The sequence below is a fragment of the Thalassophryne amazonica genome, chromosome 1 (genome assembly GCF_902500255.1).
Source record: "Thalassophryne amazonica chromosome 1, fThaAma1.1, whole genome shotgun sequence".
In the NCBI taxonomy this organism is placed as follows: Eukaryota; Metazoa; Chordata; class Actinopteri; order Batrachoidiformes; family Batrachoididae; genus Thalassophryne; species Thalassophryne amazonica.
Window position 1 is genome coordinate 110,614,162 of NC_047103.1, and position 16,018 is coordinate 110,630,179.

The following is a 16,018-nucleotide window of genomic DNA, read 5'->3' on the forward strand; positions in this document are numbered from 1 at the left end:
GGCCCCACAGAGCCCTAGACCACGGTTCCTGGGGAGCTGTACACCCCCCCCCCCCAGTCCCCCTGCAACTTTTCCTCGGATTTCACAATTTTCATTTCACAGCCCTGTATATTGCTGTTGCGATGGGCTGCAGCGAGCGCGCATTGACAGGCTGTCGCAGGTGAAACGGACTGTCAGATCATAACATGCAGTGGCCAATCTGAATGTCATATCACCTACGTGAGCTCTGTTCCACATAAACTGGTGTCTGTCCTACGGTGCACCGTCCACAGGACACGCGGTGTGTCAGGCCAGACAGGGTCATCTACAGAGGAACAGATGGTTCATACTTGTATTGTTCACTTGATAAGAGGAATTCAGTAAAATGTGGTGTTTTTATGATGTGGGTTTTTTTTTTTTTTTTAATAGGACAGTGATGGTAGCGCAGTCGTAAAGTTTCTGTCTGGCAGTCAGAACTTTTGTAAATTGCAGGTTCGAATCCCGTGGGTGGTATGTACTTTTTATTTTTTGCCACAGCAGCTGCGCGATGTCGTTCCACGCTCTCCAGCTGTTCGCACTGTGTTCCCACTGTGATTGTTCACGCCTGCCCAATCATGTGTCCCTCCCGACCTCGGCTCGATGTTTTCGTGGTTCGCTCTTACAAGCTGTTTCGCCGTGATTCACCCTGATTTGTACTTATTCGTACTTTGTGTGAAGGGGCCCTTATTAAAGTTCAAAAGAGAGCAATTAAATTTTATGACCACCTTAAAAAGTGACCCCAATATGCCCTGATCCACAGAGAGACCATAAAGAGATGCCCCCTCAGCCAGCTGGTTCTGGGACTCTACATAAACACAAGCAGAGCCACCAAACACAAACCCTATTAGACTAAACCAAATTATAATATAAAATATAACACATTTTATAGGATAGTATATTTTTACACCAAATGCGCAATTTTTACTATTATTTCAATCACACATCTCCTGTTTACACATTTATTTACTGTAGAATATTGTTAACTTCTTGTACATGTTCTTAATTTTTGTTCTATGTAACACTTGCTTTGACACTGTAAACGTATGTTTCCCATGTCACTAAAACTCGAATGAAATGAAAACTGGAAATGAGAGGGAGAGAGAGTGCTGTCTTTTCTCTATAAAGTCTATGCTTCTTTTCCAAGATCTGCTGTTTTTCATCAATCAAGATTTGATTGATTGCGTACAAGTACATGTACTGTTTTGCGGAAGGAGTACATTTCTGCATTTTCAAAATGTCACAAGAAACCACCAAAAAAGAAATAAAAGTACTTCTTTCACCAAAACATCACATCTAGGTTTACATCTTAGATGTACGAGGGTAGGCTGAAAAGTTGTAAGGCTCCCCATGAAGGAGTAATGCATTAACTGCATTATAGTGAGCCTTATGCCGCGTTCACACCGGGCGCGATCAGACGCTACAAATTCGCGTGGGTCGCCAGGCGACGGACGCGCCTCCTTCGCCCGGGGTGTCGCTCTGCTTGGGTGGACTTTCGCTGCAAAAATTCGCCCCGGTGCGTCATCAAATAGGAGGAGCTTCCATTCCGCTCGCCGGCTCCGGTTGTCAGTCAAGCTAACATGATGGACCTTGATCACACGGAGCGAGTTGTTGGTGAAAAGCTCCCAATACAGAGAGTATTATTATTTGCTGCAGGAGCTGTGTCTGGGTGACGGCCGCTTTCAGCGGTCCTTCCACCGCTGCGGGACCCAGTTTGAGGACCAACTGTCCCGTTCACGCGCGCACATATAAACAATTAAAAAAAAAAAAGCTGCAGCTGGCTCTTCCCCCAAAAAACTCTGTCATAATTGTGTTTAGAAACCAGTCACATCTGTGTAGTTAATTAATAAAATATTCTCTACAGACGATTCGCGCGCGCACATAAAAAAAAAAGGAAAAAGCTCCGCTCCCCGCTGCTGCAAGTAGGGCTGCTGCTCGCTCCAAAAACTCTGTCCTAATTGTGTTTAGAAACCAGTCACCATTTGCTTTATACAGGTGTGTAGTTAATAAGTAAAATAATCTCCAGGACGATTTGTGCGCGCACGTAAAATAAAAATAAAAAGAAACTCCGCTCCCCATTGCTGTGGTGCTGCTGTTCGCTCCAACAACTCTTGTCATGATTGTGAAATAAAGGACAAAAGAGACATAAGTCCTGCTCACAGGCTGCTACCAGATACAGGACATGTTCACATCTTCAGTCAAACTCCAGACATCTCCACGTCACTACATATTCAGTCCCTGATTGGTCATCGCGGCGTGACGAGACGAAAAAGTTCAGATTTTTGAACTTGGGGAGGAGGGCAACGCGACGTGAGGCGACGCATTATCGCGCTACAAACGCGCAAAATGCTCAAAATCGCTTCACTCGCGTCGCTTCACTCGCCTCCATCGTGTCACGCTGCGCGGTTTGGCGCCAAAACGCGTCCTTACATAGGGATTACATGGCAACCTGTGGCTGCAGTCGCTCGCGTCGCGCCCGGTGTGTACTTTCTGGCAAATTGTAGCTGAACTTTCAGGTCTTCTTTTGCAGAAAATCCTCCACTATACCACGTTATCACGAAGCTGTATAACTGGTGATACAAAATATCCTCACATAAAATCAATAATAATGATACGATATGTACTCATGGTACAGGGTGAACTAAACAGGAAGTGCCAAATTTCAAATCCACAATAAAACAGGAAATGTTCAAATGTCAAACACTTCCTGGATTGACAGACAAGATCCCATGGAATCTCGTAGGAAATCAGTGGCAAGCTCAAAGAGGAAGTGCCAAATTTTCAGTCGCAGTGAAACAGGAAATGTCAGATGTTGAAAACTTCCTGGCATGGGTGGAGTTAGAGCGGAGGCCGGGGTTTCACTGGACTCCCCTGAAATCTGATTGGACATAGATGATTGACATGTCACAGCACCACACATCTGGTTGAAAAGAGCTACATTTTGAAATTAGTGAGTCACATTGACTGCTAGGTTCCTCCTCTCCAGTAGTTGGTGCTGTGTACCACATAAAGTTCTAATCCATTAGTAGAAGAAGAAAAATGTTTGCTTCAGATTTGAACTGAACACATCATTTGAACTATCGACTTGTAATGACACCAAACTTGTATTGGTGAGTAAACAACCATATTTTATGCCAGAAATGAGGTCCAGGTTATTAAAAGCAGCATTTCTCCTTTAATACTAGTGTTTAGCAAGGTGCACCTAAATATCTTTAAAAAAAAAAAAAAAAAGAGAGTCGAGCCACTTAAGTACCTGGTCTTGAGAACCAGGGATGGTAGGTTGAAAAGCTTTTTTATCGCATGGGAACTCTCCCAACCCACCTAAGCGCCTCAAGAATATGGACAGCATGTATATAAGTGACATTTACATGACAATTTATATGACAGTATTGAGATACGATAATTTGGCATATTGTACAACCCTACTGTCAACTAGCTCTACATTAAAAAAAAAAATGCTTAAAGTGGCAGGGGATTAAGAGGGCTGCAATTAGGGGGTCAGCTGAAATAAATGCTTAAAAAGGTGGGGTGTATGGGGGGCAGAGCTCCTCCAGAAGCTGAAAGGTTTTGCCATGCTAATGCTCCCCTGAAGCATTTACTCAAAATAAAGTCTGAAGGACCTAAATGACATGGTGAGATGCTGACAAACTTTGCTCGTTCATTTCTGCGACATATGCATATTAATAATAATATTAAAGCAAACAGAGCTCTTGTATCAGAATAGTATCAGTATCTGCAGATACCCAAATTCAGGTATTCGGATCGTATCGGAATTGAAAATATGTGGATCGGTGCATCCCTAGTGCAAAATAGTGCACAGCTCTGTATGCAGGCTTAAAAAAATAACAATAATAAAATCTGTTTTTGTTTGTGTGGCAGGTGGCCGATGGGATTGACTTAATCCCACCGTCACATCTTCCAAAGAGGAAGCAGAGACCGGGGACTCAGAGGTGAACTCATCCATCACCCAGGCCGAAGTCACCGAGGTGTTCAGAAAGCTCCTTGGTGGCAAGTCTCCTGGGGTGGATGAAATCCATCCTGAGTACCTTAAGTTTCTGGATGTTGTGGGACTGTCTTGGGTGACACACCTCTGCAACATTGCATGGCGGTCAGGGACAGTGCCTCTGGATTGGCAGACCGGGGTGGTGGTCCCTCTGTTTAAGAAGGGGGACCAGAGGGTGTGTTCCAACTACAGGGGGATCACACTGCTCAGCCTCCCCGGTAAGGTCTATTCCAGAGTACTGGAGAGGAGAATTTGACAGATAGTTGAACCTCGGATTCAGAGCAGCAGTGTGATTTGTTTTGTTTTTTTTGTCCTGGTCGCAGCACACTGGACCAGCTCTACACCCTCCATCAGGTGCTCGAGGGTTCATGGGAGTTCGCCCAACCAGTCCACATGTGCTTTGTGGATCTGGAGAAGGGGTCTGACCGTGTCCCGTCACCCTGTGGGGGGTGCTCCGGGAGTACGGGATCTGGGGTCCTTTGCTTAAGGGCTATCCAGTCTCTGTACGACCGCAGCAGGAGCTTGGTTCGCATTGCCGGTAGTAAGTCAAACCTGTTTCCAGTGCACGTTGGCCTCTGCCAGGGCTGCCCTTTGTCACCGGTTCTGTTCGTTACCTTTATGGACAGAATTTATAGGCGCAGCCAGGGTGTAGAGGGAGTCCGGAATCTCATCTCTGCTGTTTGCGGATGATGTTGTTCTGTTGGCTTCATCAAATCAGGACCTTCAGCGTGCACTGGGGCGGTTTGCAAATCTGAAGCCATGGTTCTCCACCGGAAAAAGGTGCTTTGCCCTCTTCAGGTCCGTGGAGTGTCCTTGCCTCAAGTGGAGGAGTTTAAGTATCTCGGGGTCTTGTTCACGAGTGAGGTACGGATGGAGCGTGAGATCGACAGACGGATCGGTGCAGCTTCTGCAGTGATGCGGTCGCTGTATTGGACCGTCGTGGTGAAGAGAGAGCTGAGCAGGGGGGCAAAGCTCTCGATTCACCGATCGATCTATGTTCCGACCCTCACCTATGGTCATGAGATTTGGCTCATGACGGAAAGAACAAGGTCGCGAGTACAAGCGGCCGAGATGAGTTTCCTCCGCAGGGTGGCTGGGCGCTCCCTTAGAGATAGTGTGAGGAGCTCGGTCACTCGGGAGGAGCTCGGAGTTGAGCCGCTGCTCCTCCACGTCAAAAGGAGCCAGCTGAGGTGGCTCGGGCATCTTTTCCGGATGCCCCCTGGACGCCTCACTGGAGAGGTGTTCCGGACACGTCCCATCGGGAGGAGGCCCCGGTGGAAGACCCAGGACACGCTGGACGGACTGTGTCTCTCAGCTGGCTTGGGAACACCTCAGGGTTCCCCCGGAGGAGCTGGGGGAGGTGTGTGTGGATTGGGAGGTCTGGGCGGCTTTGCTTGAGCTGCTGCCTCTGTGACCCAACTCTGGATGAAGTGGAAGAAAATGGATGGATGGATGGATGGATGGCAGGTGGCCAAATAACAAGGGACCACCAGGAGCAAATTTTCAGCACTACAGAGCTGTCAGTCTTTTTTTTTTTTTTTTTTTTTTGCATCCTGTTCCTCAGTCAGTGTGGGTGAAAGTTTTAGATTTCCGCGCCTCCAAAAATATGAACTACACGTACATGTCTGAGTGCGTGTGTAACTGTCCGTTAGGGGTGTCGGAAAAAATCAATTCACGTCCGAATCGCGATTCTTATTTATTACGATTCTGAATCGATCCAGAATGTCCAAGAATCGATTTTTAAAAGGCATTTTTTTAAACATTTTCTTGCTTACTCGCGTGTACTGTTTGTCAGGCAGCGGCTTCCGTACTACAGCATCCCCGTGAGGGGGGGGGTCCGGCGTGCTTCAAACACTCGTGAGCTGCAGAGTTCAGTGGCTGTAGCTTAGCATGGTGGACGAAAAGCTAATTCAGCCAGCACCGTCTTTGCTGAAGGCAAATGTTTGGGCGCATTTTGGATTTTATTATATGCTGCGTAAGAAGGAGCTTGACATGACTTATGCAGTGTGCAAAATCTGCAAAATGAAAGTCAAGTACTTCAGAAACACTTCAAATCCGCAAGCCCACATGCGACGCCATCACCCGGAGCTAAAAGAGCGGAGCAGCGATATCTGCCGACTACTGACCAGCGCTTCGCTAAACTGCCAGCTAACTCTAAACGAGCAAAGCAGATAAGTAAATTTACATCTAGAATCACTTGATTAACCTTTTAAAGCTGCATTTTCTTAAACATAAACATTTTTTAAGTAATATAACTATTTCTGAGTTCTTTGAATCGATTCTGAATCGAATCGTCACCCCAAAAATCGGAATCGAATTAAATCGTGAGTTGTTGAACGAGTCACATCCCTACTGCCCGTATACATCACACAATCTGTGTCCAAAAAATGGGGACAAATGTCTGAATGCCTGGAAGACACCTACTGTGTCATCAACATGTCAGCCGTGTACCCATAACACAAAATAAATGCCCCATCACATCTGGTTCCCAATAAACTGGGGACATTGTGTGCTGATGTGGCAGTGGTAGGTGGGTTCACTCATTAAGCAACACATCAATGGTTAAAGCATTTGTTGCTAAGCTTCTTCTCACAGTGTAACTGTCTGGTAACTGTGGTCTTTCTTTCTTCTGTTTAGTTCCTCATCTATGGGGGCTACTTTGCTGTAGTTTCTGTGGTCTTCTTCCTTGCTGGGCTTTACAGACTGGTCTACAAGAGGCACTGTGATCAAGAGATCCTGACCCACATCCAAGCAGAAACAGAATGTGAATCTCCTCACACTGTTGCTAGCAAATAAGGACAGCCAGTAGTTTGTTAGACAGTAAAGCACTTTACATAATCACACGGTAAGTTTGAGTGTCATCATGCTGTCACTCTGTGTCGTGACTGTAGGCTGTGTGCCTTATCCATTTCCTTCCTTCACTGTTTTTGTGACCTATCCACTCAAAAAGTGATGCTGTGACACAGAGTACTGTGCAAACATTCCATGTCTATTTAATGTGCAGAAAATAATTTAAAACAATAAAAAGATGGTAAGTATTTATTGTTTGTCAATAAAAAAATGAAATATGATTCCTTCACATTTTAATACACTTTTGTCCTGATTGAAATAGTCTTTTTTTTGTTTTGTTTTTTTACAGTCAGGTTGTATATAATGAGGGCAACCTATGAGCTAGTTCAGGTAGACATGACGTGCATGTGCTCCATATACTGTTAACATGCCTCACTACCAGTGATGCCGGTAACGCGTTACTCTAATCTGACCACTTTTTTTAGTAACGAGTAATCTAACGCGTTAATCTTTCCAAATCAGTAATCAGATTAAAGTTACTTCTCCATGTCACTATGCGTTACTATTATTTTTCATTGTGGGTCAACAGCAGCATTAAACTTGGTCTGTGGGCAGGAGGTGGGGGTTCAACTGAACTGCCCACTTTAAGCGAGCTGTGAGCTTTTCATCCGCGGTTTTTTGCAGCTGCTCGACTCGTCCTCACCTCAAAGCGTGGTGATCAGCACAGCTGCACTGAGCTTTACAGACATTTTTATACTTTTTTTCCTCCTTTATTTAGAATTCTGAGCTGAGCCGCTCTGTATCTGGTCGTTAAAAACAGCTGATCCTCCGCGACGCGTCAACAACTAACACTATTTTCCACTCAAATGCACCTAAACACTCTGAGGACCACATGATGTGAAAACGCAATAAAACTTTACCTGTAAATCTGGTCATGTTTTCTGCATAAATAAATGTTATCCATTCTTTGTGCTCAAACGCCAAAGCAGGGGCGAATCCAGATGGAATGGGGGCGTGGGGCAAGGATGTGCCCCCTCCCCCACAACACCCCTAGATTAAAGGTCCAGTTTTGAAGCCGTTTTTTTACTACAACTACTAATATTGCTTAAAATAATAATAATTTTGACAAGTAAAATGTTTAGAGAGAATTTAAATGTTAGAAAAATGTTAGAATTTAATAGTTATATTTATAAACAATGTAGGTTCAAAATTGCAAGTTTTACTGTTACAGTGCTGTCAACAGTTAAATATGAGGTCAAGATAGAGGTCTTTATTTTACTTTTTATAAAACAAGTATTTATTTTCATTGAAGTCAAGAAAGGGTGACTATTAAAGTGAGTTTTGGCAAAACAGGTATCATTGTCATGTTGAGGTGGCAGAGGGTTGTCTGCAGCTGGGAAAAGTAACTAAAAAAGTAACTAGTAATCTAACTTAGTTACTTTTACAATTGAGTAATCAGTAAAGTAACTAAGTTACTTTTTCAAGGAGTAATCAGTAATTGGATTACTTTTTCAAAGTAACTGTGGCAACACTGCTCACTACACATAATTATCACATACCTCCTACAAAATGTACTCTTCTACACGGTCCATTAACCACTCCCTCCAAATTATACACGCTATTTAACTGGGCAATTTCCCAGTTCCCATCTGCTTGTAAAAAATTGCAACTTTTTCATTCAAGTAACTGCTGCAGCTGCTGCTCATCCCCACCTTCACCCCAACATCTACCAGTTGGGGAAATGTGCACGGTGCATCTGGAAAGTATTCACAGCGCTTCACTTTTTCCACATTTTTTTTTATTCCAAAATGGAGTAAATTCACTTTTCCCCCTCAAAATTCTACTCACAACACCCTAATAATGGCAACATGAAAAACATTTTTTTTTTTTTTTTTTGCAAATTCATTAAAAATAAAAAACTAAAAATACTCGATATTCAATATCAATACTTCGTTGATGCACCTTAGCAGCCATTACAGCCTCATACCTGACTCGTCTCCCAGTTCCTGCTGCTGAAAAACATACCCACAGCATGATGCTGCCACCACCATGCTTCATTGTAGGGATGGTGCCTGGTTTCCTCCAAACCTTTCCTCCATGTCTCATCAGACCAGAGAATTTTGTTTCTCATGGTCTGAGAGTCCTTCAGGTGCCTTTTGGCAAAATTTCAGGTGGGGTGCTGTGTGCCTTTACTAAGGAGTGGCTTCTGTCTGGCAACTTTACCATACAGGCCTGATTGGTGGATTGCTGCAGAGAGTGTTGTCCTTCTAGAAGGTTCTCCTCTCTCCAGGGGAGGTGATGGGCTAGTGGCTAAGCACTGGGCTTGACACCGGAGGATCCTCAGTTCAATTCCCAGCCTGACCGGAAAATTACTAAGGGCCCTTGGGCAAGGTTCTTAATCCCCTAGTTGCTTCCAGTGTGTGTGTATGTGTGTGCACCTTGCATGGCAGCAGCCTGACATCAGGATGACTGTGAGGCATTGATGTGTAAAGCGCTTTGATCATCTGATGCAGATGGAAAATATAAATCGCTATATAAATGCAGTCCATTTACCATTTCTCCACAGAAGAATGCTGGAGCTCTGATAGAGTGACCATCGGATTCTTGGTCACCTCCCTGACTAAGGTCCTTCTCCCCCAATTGCTCAGTTAAGATGGGCGGCTAGCTCTAGGAAGATTCCTGGTGGACCTGAACTCCTTCCATTTATGGATAATGGAGGCAACTGTAGTCATTGGGACCTTCAAAGCAGCAGAAATGTTTCTATATCCTTCCCCATATTTGTCCCTCAAGACAATCCTGTCTCAGAGGTCTGCAGACAATTCCTTTCCCTTCATGCTTGGTTTGTATTGACATGCACTGTCAACTGTGGGACCTTATATGTAGACAGGTGTGTGCCTTTCCAAATAATGTCTAATCAACTGAATTTACCCCAAGTGGACTCTACTTAAGCTGTAGAAACATCTCAAGGATGATCAGTGCAAACAGGATGCACCTGAGCTCAGTTTTGAGCTTCATGGCAAAGGCTGTGAATACTTATGTACATATGATTTCTTAGTTTTTCAATTTTTAATAAATTTGCAAAAATCTCAAAAAATCATTGTCATTATGGGGTATTGTGTTTAGAATTTTGAGGGGAAAAAAGAATTTCACCCATTTTGGAATCAGGCTATAATGTAAAAAAATGTGGAAAAAGTGAAGCGCTGTGAATACATTCCAGACGTACTGTAAATCTAATAATCATTCCCAAATATCACAAGCAAGCAATGCTGAGGTTGGCAATTAGATGGTAAACTCATATGATATTCTACTGTTGCAATAAACATGCTTAAATGTGAGTTGTCTAACTGAAATCAGGTTTTTACATCATTTTATGGTTGAATGATCATGTCTTTGTTGCCACATCCCAAGTTAGCCTCAGAGGTAGACTAATCTCAGACCTTGTATTACATTCATTGGAACATGCCAGGCTAACTGTTTAATACGAGGTCTGTGAGAAAACTATCCAACCTTTTTATTTTTTTCAAAAACTATATGGATTTGAATCATGTGTGATTGCATCAGACAAGCTTGAGCCTTTGTGCACATGCGTGAGTTTTTTCACGCCTGTCGGTTGCGTCATTCGCCTGTGGGCAGGCTTTGAGTGAGCACTGGTCCACCCCCCTCGTCCGATTTTTATTGTCAGGGAAATGGCTGAGAGACTGCCGCTTTGCTCCATTAAGTTTTTTCAGAAACTGTTAGAGACAGCCAGTTGGAAACCATTCGAAAGATTCAGATGGATTTCGGTGAAGATTCTGTCAGCGTCACACGGATTAAGGAGTGTTAAAACCTTTTTAAAGACGGCCCACAGCGGCTGAGGGCGCGCGGCGCACCGAGCGGCCATCGACAGGCTGGAATGACCAGATCATTTCTAAACTGAACGCTGTGTTGATCCGGGACATCGTGTGACTACCACAGAAATGGCAAGAGAGCTGGACATAGCACTTTTGCGGCACATTCCACTGTTACAGGAGATTTTGTAATGAAAGACGTGCGGAGGATTTCGTGCCGACGCGCTCAACAAAAAAAACGCTCAACAAAAAAACACCTCGGTGTTAGAAACCATTCGTAAGATTCAGGCGGCTTTCGGTGGCTTTTCAGTCGAGTGAGTATCCGAGAAATTGTTTAACAGCTGGGCATGTTCCAACTTGTCCTGTGAGACTTCCAACACGGAGGTGTTGTTTGTCCAGCGGCTGTGAGCGGCTGCGTCCCGACGCAGCGAATCTGTCCGCACATCTTTCATTACAAAATCTCCTTTAACAGTGGAATGTGCCGATAAAGTGCTGATCCTGACCTCTTCTGAAACTTCTCTGCTAGTCACACGACGTCCTGCATCAACAGAGCCTTAAATTTGGAAGTGATCTGCTCGTTCCAGCCTGTCGATGGCCGCTCGGGGCGCGGTGCGCCCTCCGCCGCCGTGGGCCGTTTTTAATCTAGTTTTAATGGTCCTTAATCCGTGTGATACCGACAGAATATTCACCGAAATCCATCTGAATCTTTCGAATGGTTTCCAACTGGCTGTCTCTAACAGTTTCTGAAAAAAAATTCATGGAGCAAAGCGGCAGCCTCTCAGCCATTTCACTGACAATAAAAATCCGACGAGGGGGGTGGACCAGTGCTCACTCAAAGCCTGCCCACAGGCGAATGACGCAACCGACAGGCGTGAAAAACACACGCATGCGCACGAAGGTTCAAGCTTGTCTGATGCAAGCGCACATGATTCAAATCCATACAGTTTTTGAAAAAAAAATAAAAAGGTTGGATACTTTTCTAACAGACCTCGTACACATCAAATGAAATGTTTTGGAGAAGGTGTTTTGGGAATTTTCAGATATTGTGCTACCCACAGCTTTTCATCCAGGATGTCTCTGTACATTGCTGCATTCATCTTTCCCTCAATCCTGACTAGTCTCCCAGTTCCTGTTGTTGAAAAACATCCCCACAGCATGATGCTGACACCACCATGCTTCACTGTAGGGATGGTGTCTGTTTTCCTCCAAACATAATGCCTGGCATTCACACTAAAGAGTTCAATCTTTGTCTCATGGCAAAGGGTGTGAATACTTACGTACGTGGGCTTTCTTGGGGGGTAGATTTAATAAATTTGCAAAACTCATAAAACCTTCTTTCACATTGTCATTGTGGGGTATTGTGTGTAGACCTTTGAGAGAAAAAAAAAAAAGATTTTCATTCATTTTGGAGTAAGGCATTAAAGGAAAAGAAAATCCACTGATAAAATACAGCTGGGAAGATAGACTGTGCTATAAACTAATGATCAATGAAAATAAGGAGCTCTTACAACTGAAATATCCACCTCGAAAGTCGGCATTTAAGCAGAATTCATCGACAATTTCATGAATGCCGCCATTGACACAATTTTAACCAATCAGGAAAAAAAAAAAACCCTGGCTGCGGAACTGCTGTGATGCAGCATGGGCACAGAAAGCTATACTATACGTATACGTATCTAAAAGTACTGTCTGTCTCTCCCTCGCTCGCCATTTTCCTGCTGAGCAAACACGAAGTCTTTTAACTGTAAAATAAACTAAATTTCTAAATGTATTATCAGTGGTGCTCACAGGAGTAACTCTAACTTTTGTAATTTTCAGTTTTACAAATGCCCTTTTTTTTTTACAAATGAAAAATGATATATATTATATATTTGAAAATAAACATTTATTTGTAAAAACCACCACACGACTTACAAATCAAATTTGTGTTTGTGGATCGCAAAACACGTGTGCAAATCAAGGACTATTTGTAGATCACCCTGTGCATTTGCAGGTATTGATAAGACAAATGCAATTCCGTAAATAAGTGTCTTTTCACTTAAAGTAAAAATTTGCATGTACACGCTGTCTTTACAGCAGACACACTGTCAATTGTTTCTGCAATGCATTATGGGAGTTCAGGGTTTGTTTGTTTTTATTATTATTGTAGTACATGTTAGTTTAGCAGGGTCATTAGTGCTATAGTAGTGCAAGTAGTGTAGTTAGTTTGGTGAAGAGTCATGTTGTGACCATGAGTCAAAAGTGCCTTGCGTTTGATGTCTTCTGCCACCATCTGCATTGTTGTGTGTGAAAAGTAAGTGACACTTTTCTTTGCAGCAGTCAGCAGGGTGCAGAAAGACGAAAGCTCTGGCTCATTGTTTGTTTTGTGTTTGTGATCACCTTTGAATTTAACCAGCAGCCCCTGTGGTGCTTAAACTCGAAACTGGCTTATCAGTGTTCCGACTCAATACTAGAAGTTAGCGGTTAGCTGTAACTTCCTCTGATTTTTTTTTTAATCTGTTTAGCGTTATAAAAATGAACTTTTTATAACTTTTTTATCTTAACTTTTCAGTTCGCGGATTAGCGTTATCAAAGCTAACTTTTCGGTTAGCTGTGGCCACCACTACTGACAACCATAAAATCCATATTAAGTTGTTGACATAATTGGTATTTATCTTTTGCTCCATTCAAGACAATTTTAAACTTGGAAAACCAAAGTTTGGAACTTCTAAGTTCCAAAAAGTATGCATTCACTTCAACTCTGAAATCAATACAGATGTACCATATTTCCACCATGTTGTCTTGATATGTCTGATATTTCAGTTGTAACACACCTTGTCATGGGTGAGCAAGACGGACAATATGCAGTGGTGCTGGGTTTGAGTCACGACTGTAGTCATGACTTCATGAGTATATGAATTATTGTCCTTTACAAAACTGTAACTGAAGAAACTTCACTAATATTTTAAAAACGTCAATATATCACATAAAATTCAATATTTTGTTAAAAGTAAATACCATTTTTACCTGAGGCCATCAAATATTATGAAGTATTGCGAAGGCTTTGCGACCCGTGTGTCCGTCTCTCTCTGTTTTTGTGCAACTATAACCTTGTTGTCATATATTATGTAAAAGCTAGCGAGAAATAAACACTTCTAAAACTAAAAAAAACGCTGTTTTTGGAACCTGGTAACACCGCTGAAGTGATTTACAAGGCTTTTTGTGGCTATTAGTATGGTGACATCCAGTGGTGGGCACATCTAATGGAAAAATCAGCTTTGATGTTAGCGGACTGAAAGTTATGGCCCTGTCACACCTAGACAATTTAGCCAGTATATGCCAATCATATTAACAAACACTGGCATAAGTTAAGCGCCAGGGCTGTGAAAACTCCACGGATCCACGGGATTCCGCTGATTTCATCATGGCGGGAGGAGGTGGGGTGTTAGTGATGTACTCTTTAATCGTGATCATCACTGAGTTTTTAAAATACTTATCGCAAAGCGTTCTTTTTTTTTTTTTAACGACATCGTTTTATAAGTTTTATAAGTCTGCGAACACTGATCTGTGTGTTACAGATACAAATCAGTTTCCTCGGATCTGCGGAGTTTCGCGGAGGAAAAATGCCACTCAAAGTGTAAAGCAGGACTGGTTGGTTGCTGCGGTGACGCTGTGTGGCTCCTGTGCGCCGCTTAAGCTAAACTTAGCATGTGGACATCCCAAAGTTTTAGAGCTTTCAAGTTTTTAAAAGAAGATTTGTGCAGCATGTCTGTGTCACGGACCGAAGTCGCACAGAGAGAAGATGGCGAGAAAGAGTGTTTGAAAAATTGTTATAAGGACAAGAATCCGTGGAATCATCGCTTGCTTCATCAACACACCTGAAAGATAAAAGAAACGGGAAAAGTGAAGTGTGCCATCAGGAAACACGGTAAGAATTTTTCTCTCCCTGGAAAATAAACATTCTGCTGTTCAAACAGGATTTTAGACAAGATTATGTGACTTTTTTTCAAGAATCTAGACTTTTTCATTGTAATGTAACCCTAGTCCCATGTAGCTATAGTTATCTAGAGTGGGTAGTACAATGGGATCGGGCCTGAGTTCGTTGATGAACTGTTTTATGTTTTATTACCCTTTAAGTTTTACTAAATCTTGATCTCTGAGTTTTCCTACTAAAATTAATAAGGACACCATACAACGGTACTTTAAATACAATAATCCTTGTGCAGGCATTTATTTACACAACTTGAAGAAGAAAAGAAAACTTTTGGTAAAGTAAAAATAATATAAACAAAACTAAAAATGTTATAACCGAAAATGTGCAAGTTGAACTGAAGTTTTTTTCTTTAGTATACAAAAAAAAAAAAATCTTTTACACATTTATATGAGATAACATTATCTTCCTGTTCTTGAGCTGTGCTAATATAAAGTGACCTGTCTTTCTTTATAAAAAAAAAAATACTCTTGAACTTTGGCTAGAACCCTAAAAAAATATATATATATTAAAAAAAACTCAATAACTCCAAATCTTCAGTGGGCCCACACACACACTCAATTTTTTACTCCTTAATCAAAAGTTGCAGGCCTGAGTTGAAGCTAGGGTGCGATGGGGCCTAAAACTTTATGGCCGCTTCACTCCGACACAAGCAAAACAAAAAAAAAGCACGTGCAGTTCAGTTGATTCACTTAATACTCACAAATCCCAAATGAATTGATAGGGGAGCTAACAGTCACCAGGGCAATGGCAGTAAGACCGGAGCAGCTAGTACCAGGAACCACCGGAGCTGTCGGAACCTCAGGAACCACCAGGAAGAATGAGCACGAAACAGCACCAGGAAAACAGCAGAGTCCATCCACTGGGAAGACTGGGAAAACCGCTCCAAACCTCCCTCTCTCCACGTCTCCTTTAAGCATATTAACTCAGTTGAGTCACAATACGAACACTTATTTCGTGATGAAATACGTGAAATCTGTTTCAACTAGCAAACATTTCAATACTACAGGAACAGTATGGTATCAAGGCACATGTTCATGGTATGCTACGCTAATTGGCAGACCGCTAACTAACACCACACATGAATTATCACTATAACTGTTCGTTACAACACAGAACGAATGGCACACGGTTTTTCTTTACCTTTAAGTTACAAACAAGTTATTATCAGGCCCACGAGTAGTCGACCGTGCAGATAAAACTTGAAGAACGCTCTGTTACACACCGATTGACTCTTTCCCTCCGACCCTCAGTATGTCTGCTAAAAAAAAAAACACGACACTCTGGCTCACGTCACTTGTTCTGCCCCTTTTTAGGAAAAACTTGGGATTGGCTGTTACTTCAGTAAAATCCAATAGCAATACTTAAAACAAACTGACTGACATTTAATTGTTAACAGGTTAGATTGCACAG

The 16,018-nt window shown here is 42.6% G+C and overlaps 1 protein-coding gene across 3 annotated transcripts in view; it reads left to right on the plus strand.

Moving 5' to 3' along the window:
• slc19a2 (solute carrier family 19 member 2) overlaps nt 1-13,447 on the plus strand; it is a 106,710-nt gene extending 93,263 nt beyond the window's left edge. For 2 of the 3 annotated variants that reach the window (XM_034173387.1, XM_034173400.1), the window contains one exon: nt 6,656-7,099. In XM_034173387.1, the coding sequence (XP_034029278.1) occupies nt 6,656-6,814 (159 nt within the window). In that variant the 3' untranslated portion in view covers nt 6,815-7,099. Of the gene's footprint in view, nt 1-6,655; nt 7,100-13,437 lie in introns of those variants that run through there. The other variant, XR_004561448.1, reaches the window with a different exon arrangement.
• Nucleotides 13,448-16,018: the final 2,571 nt, after the last annotated feature.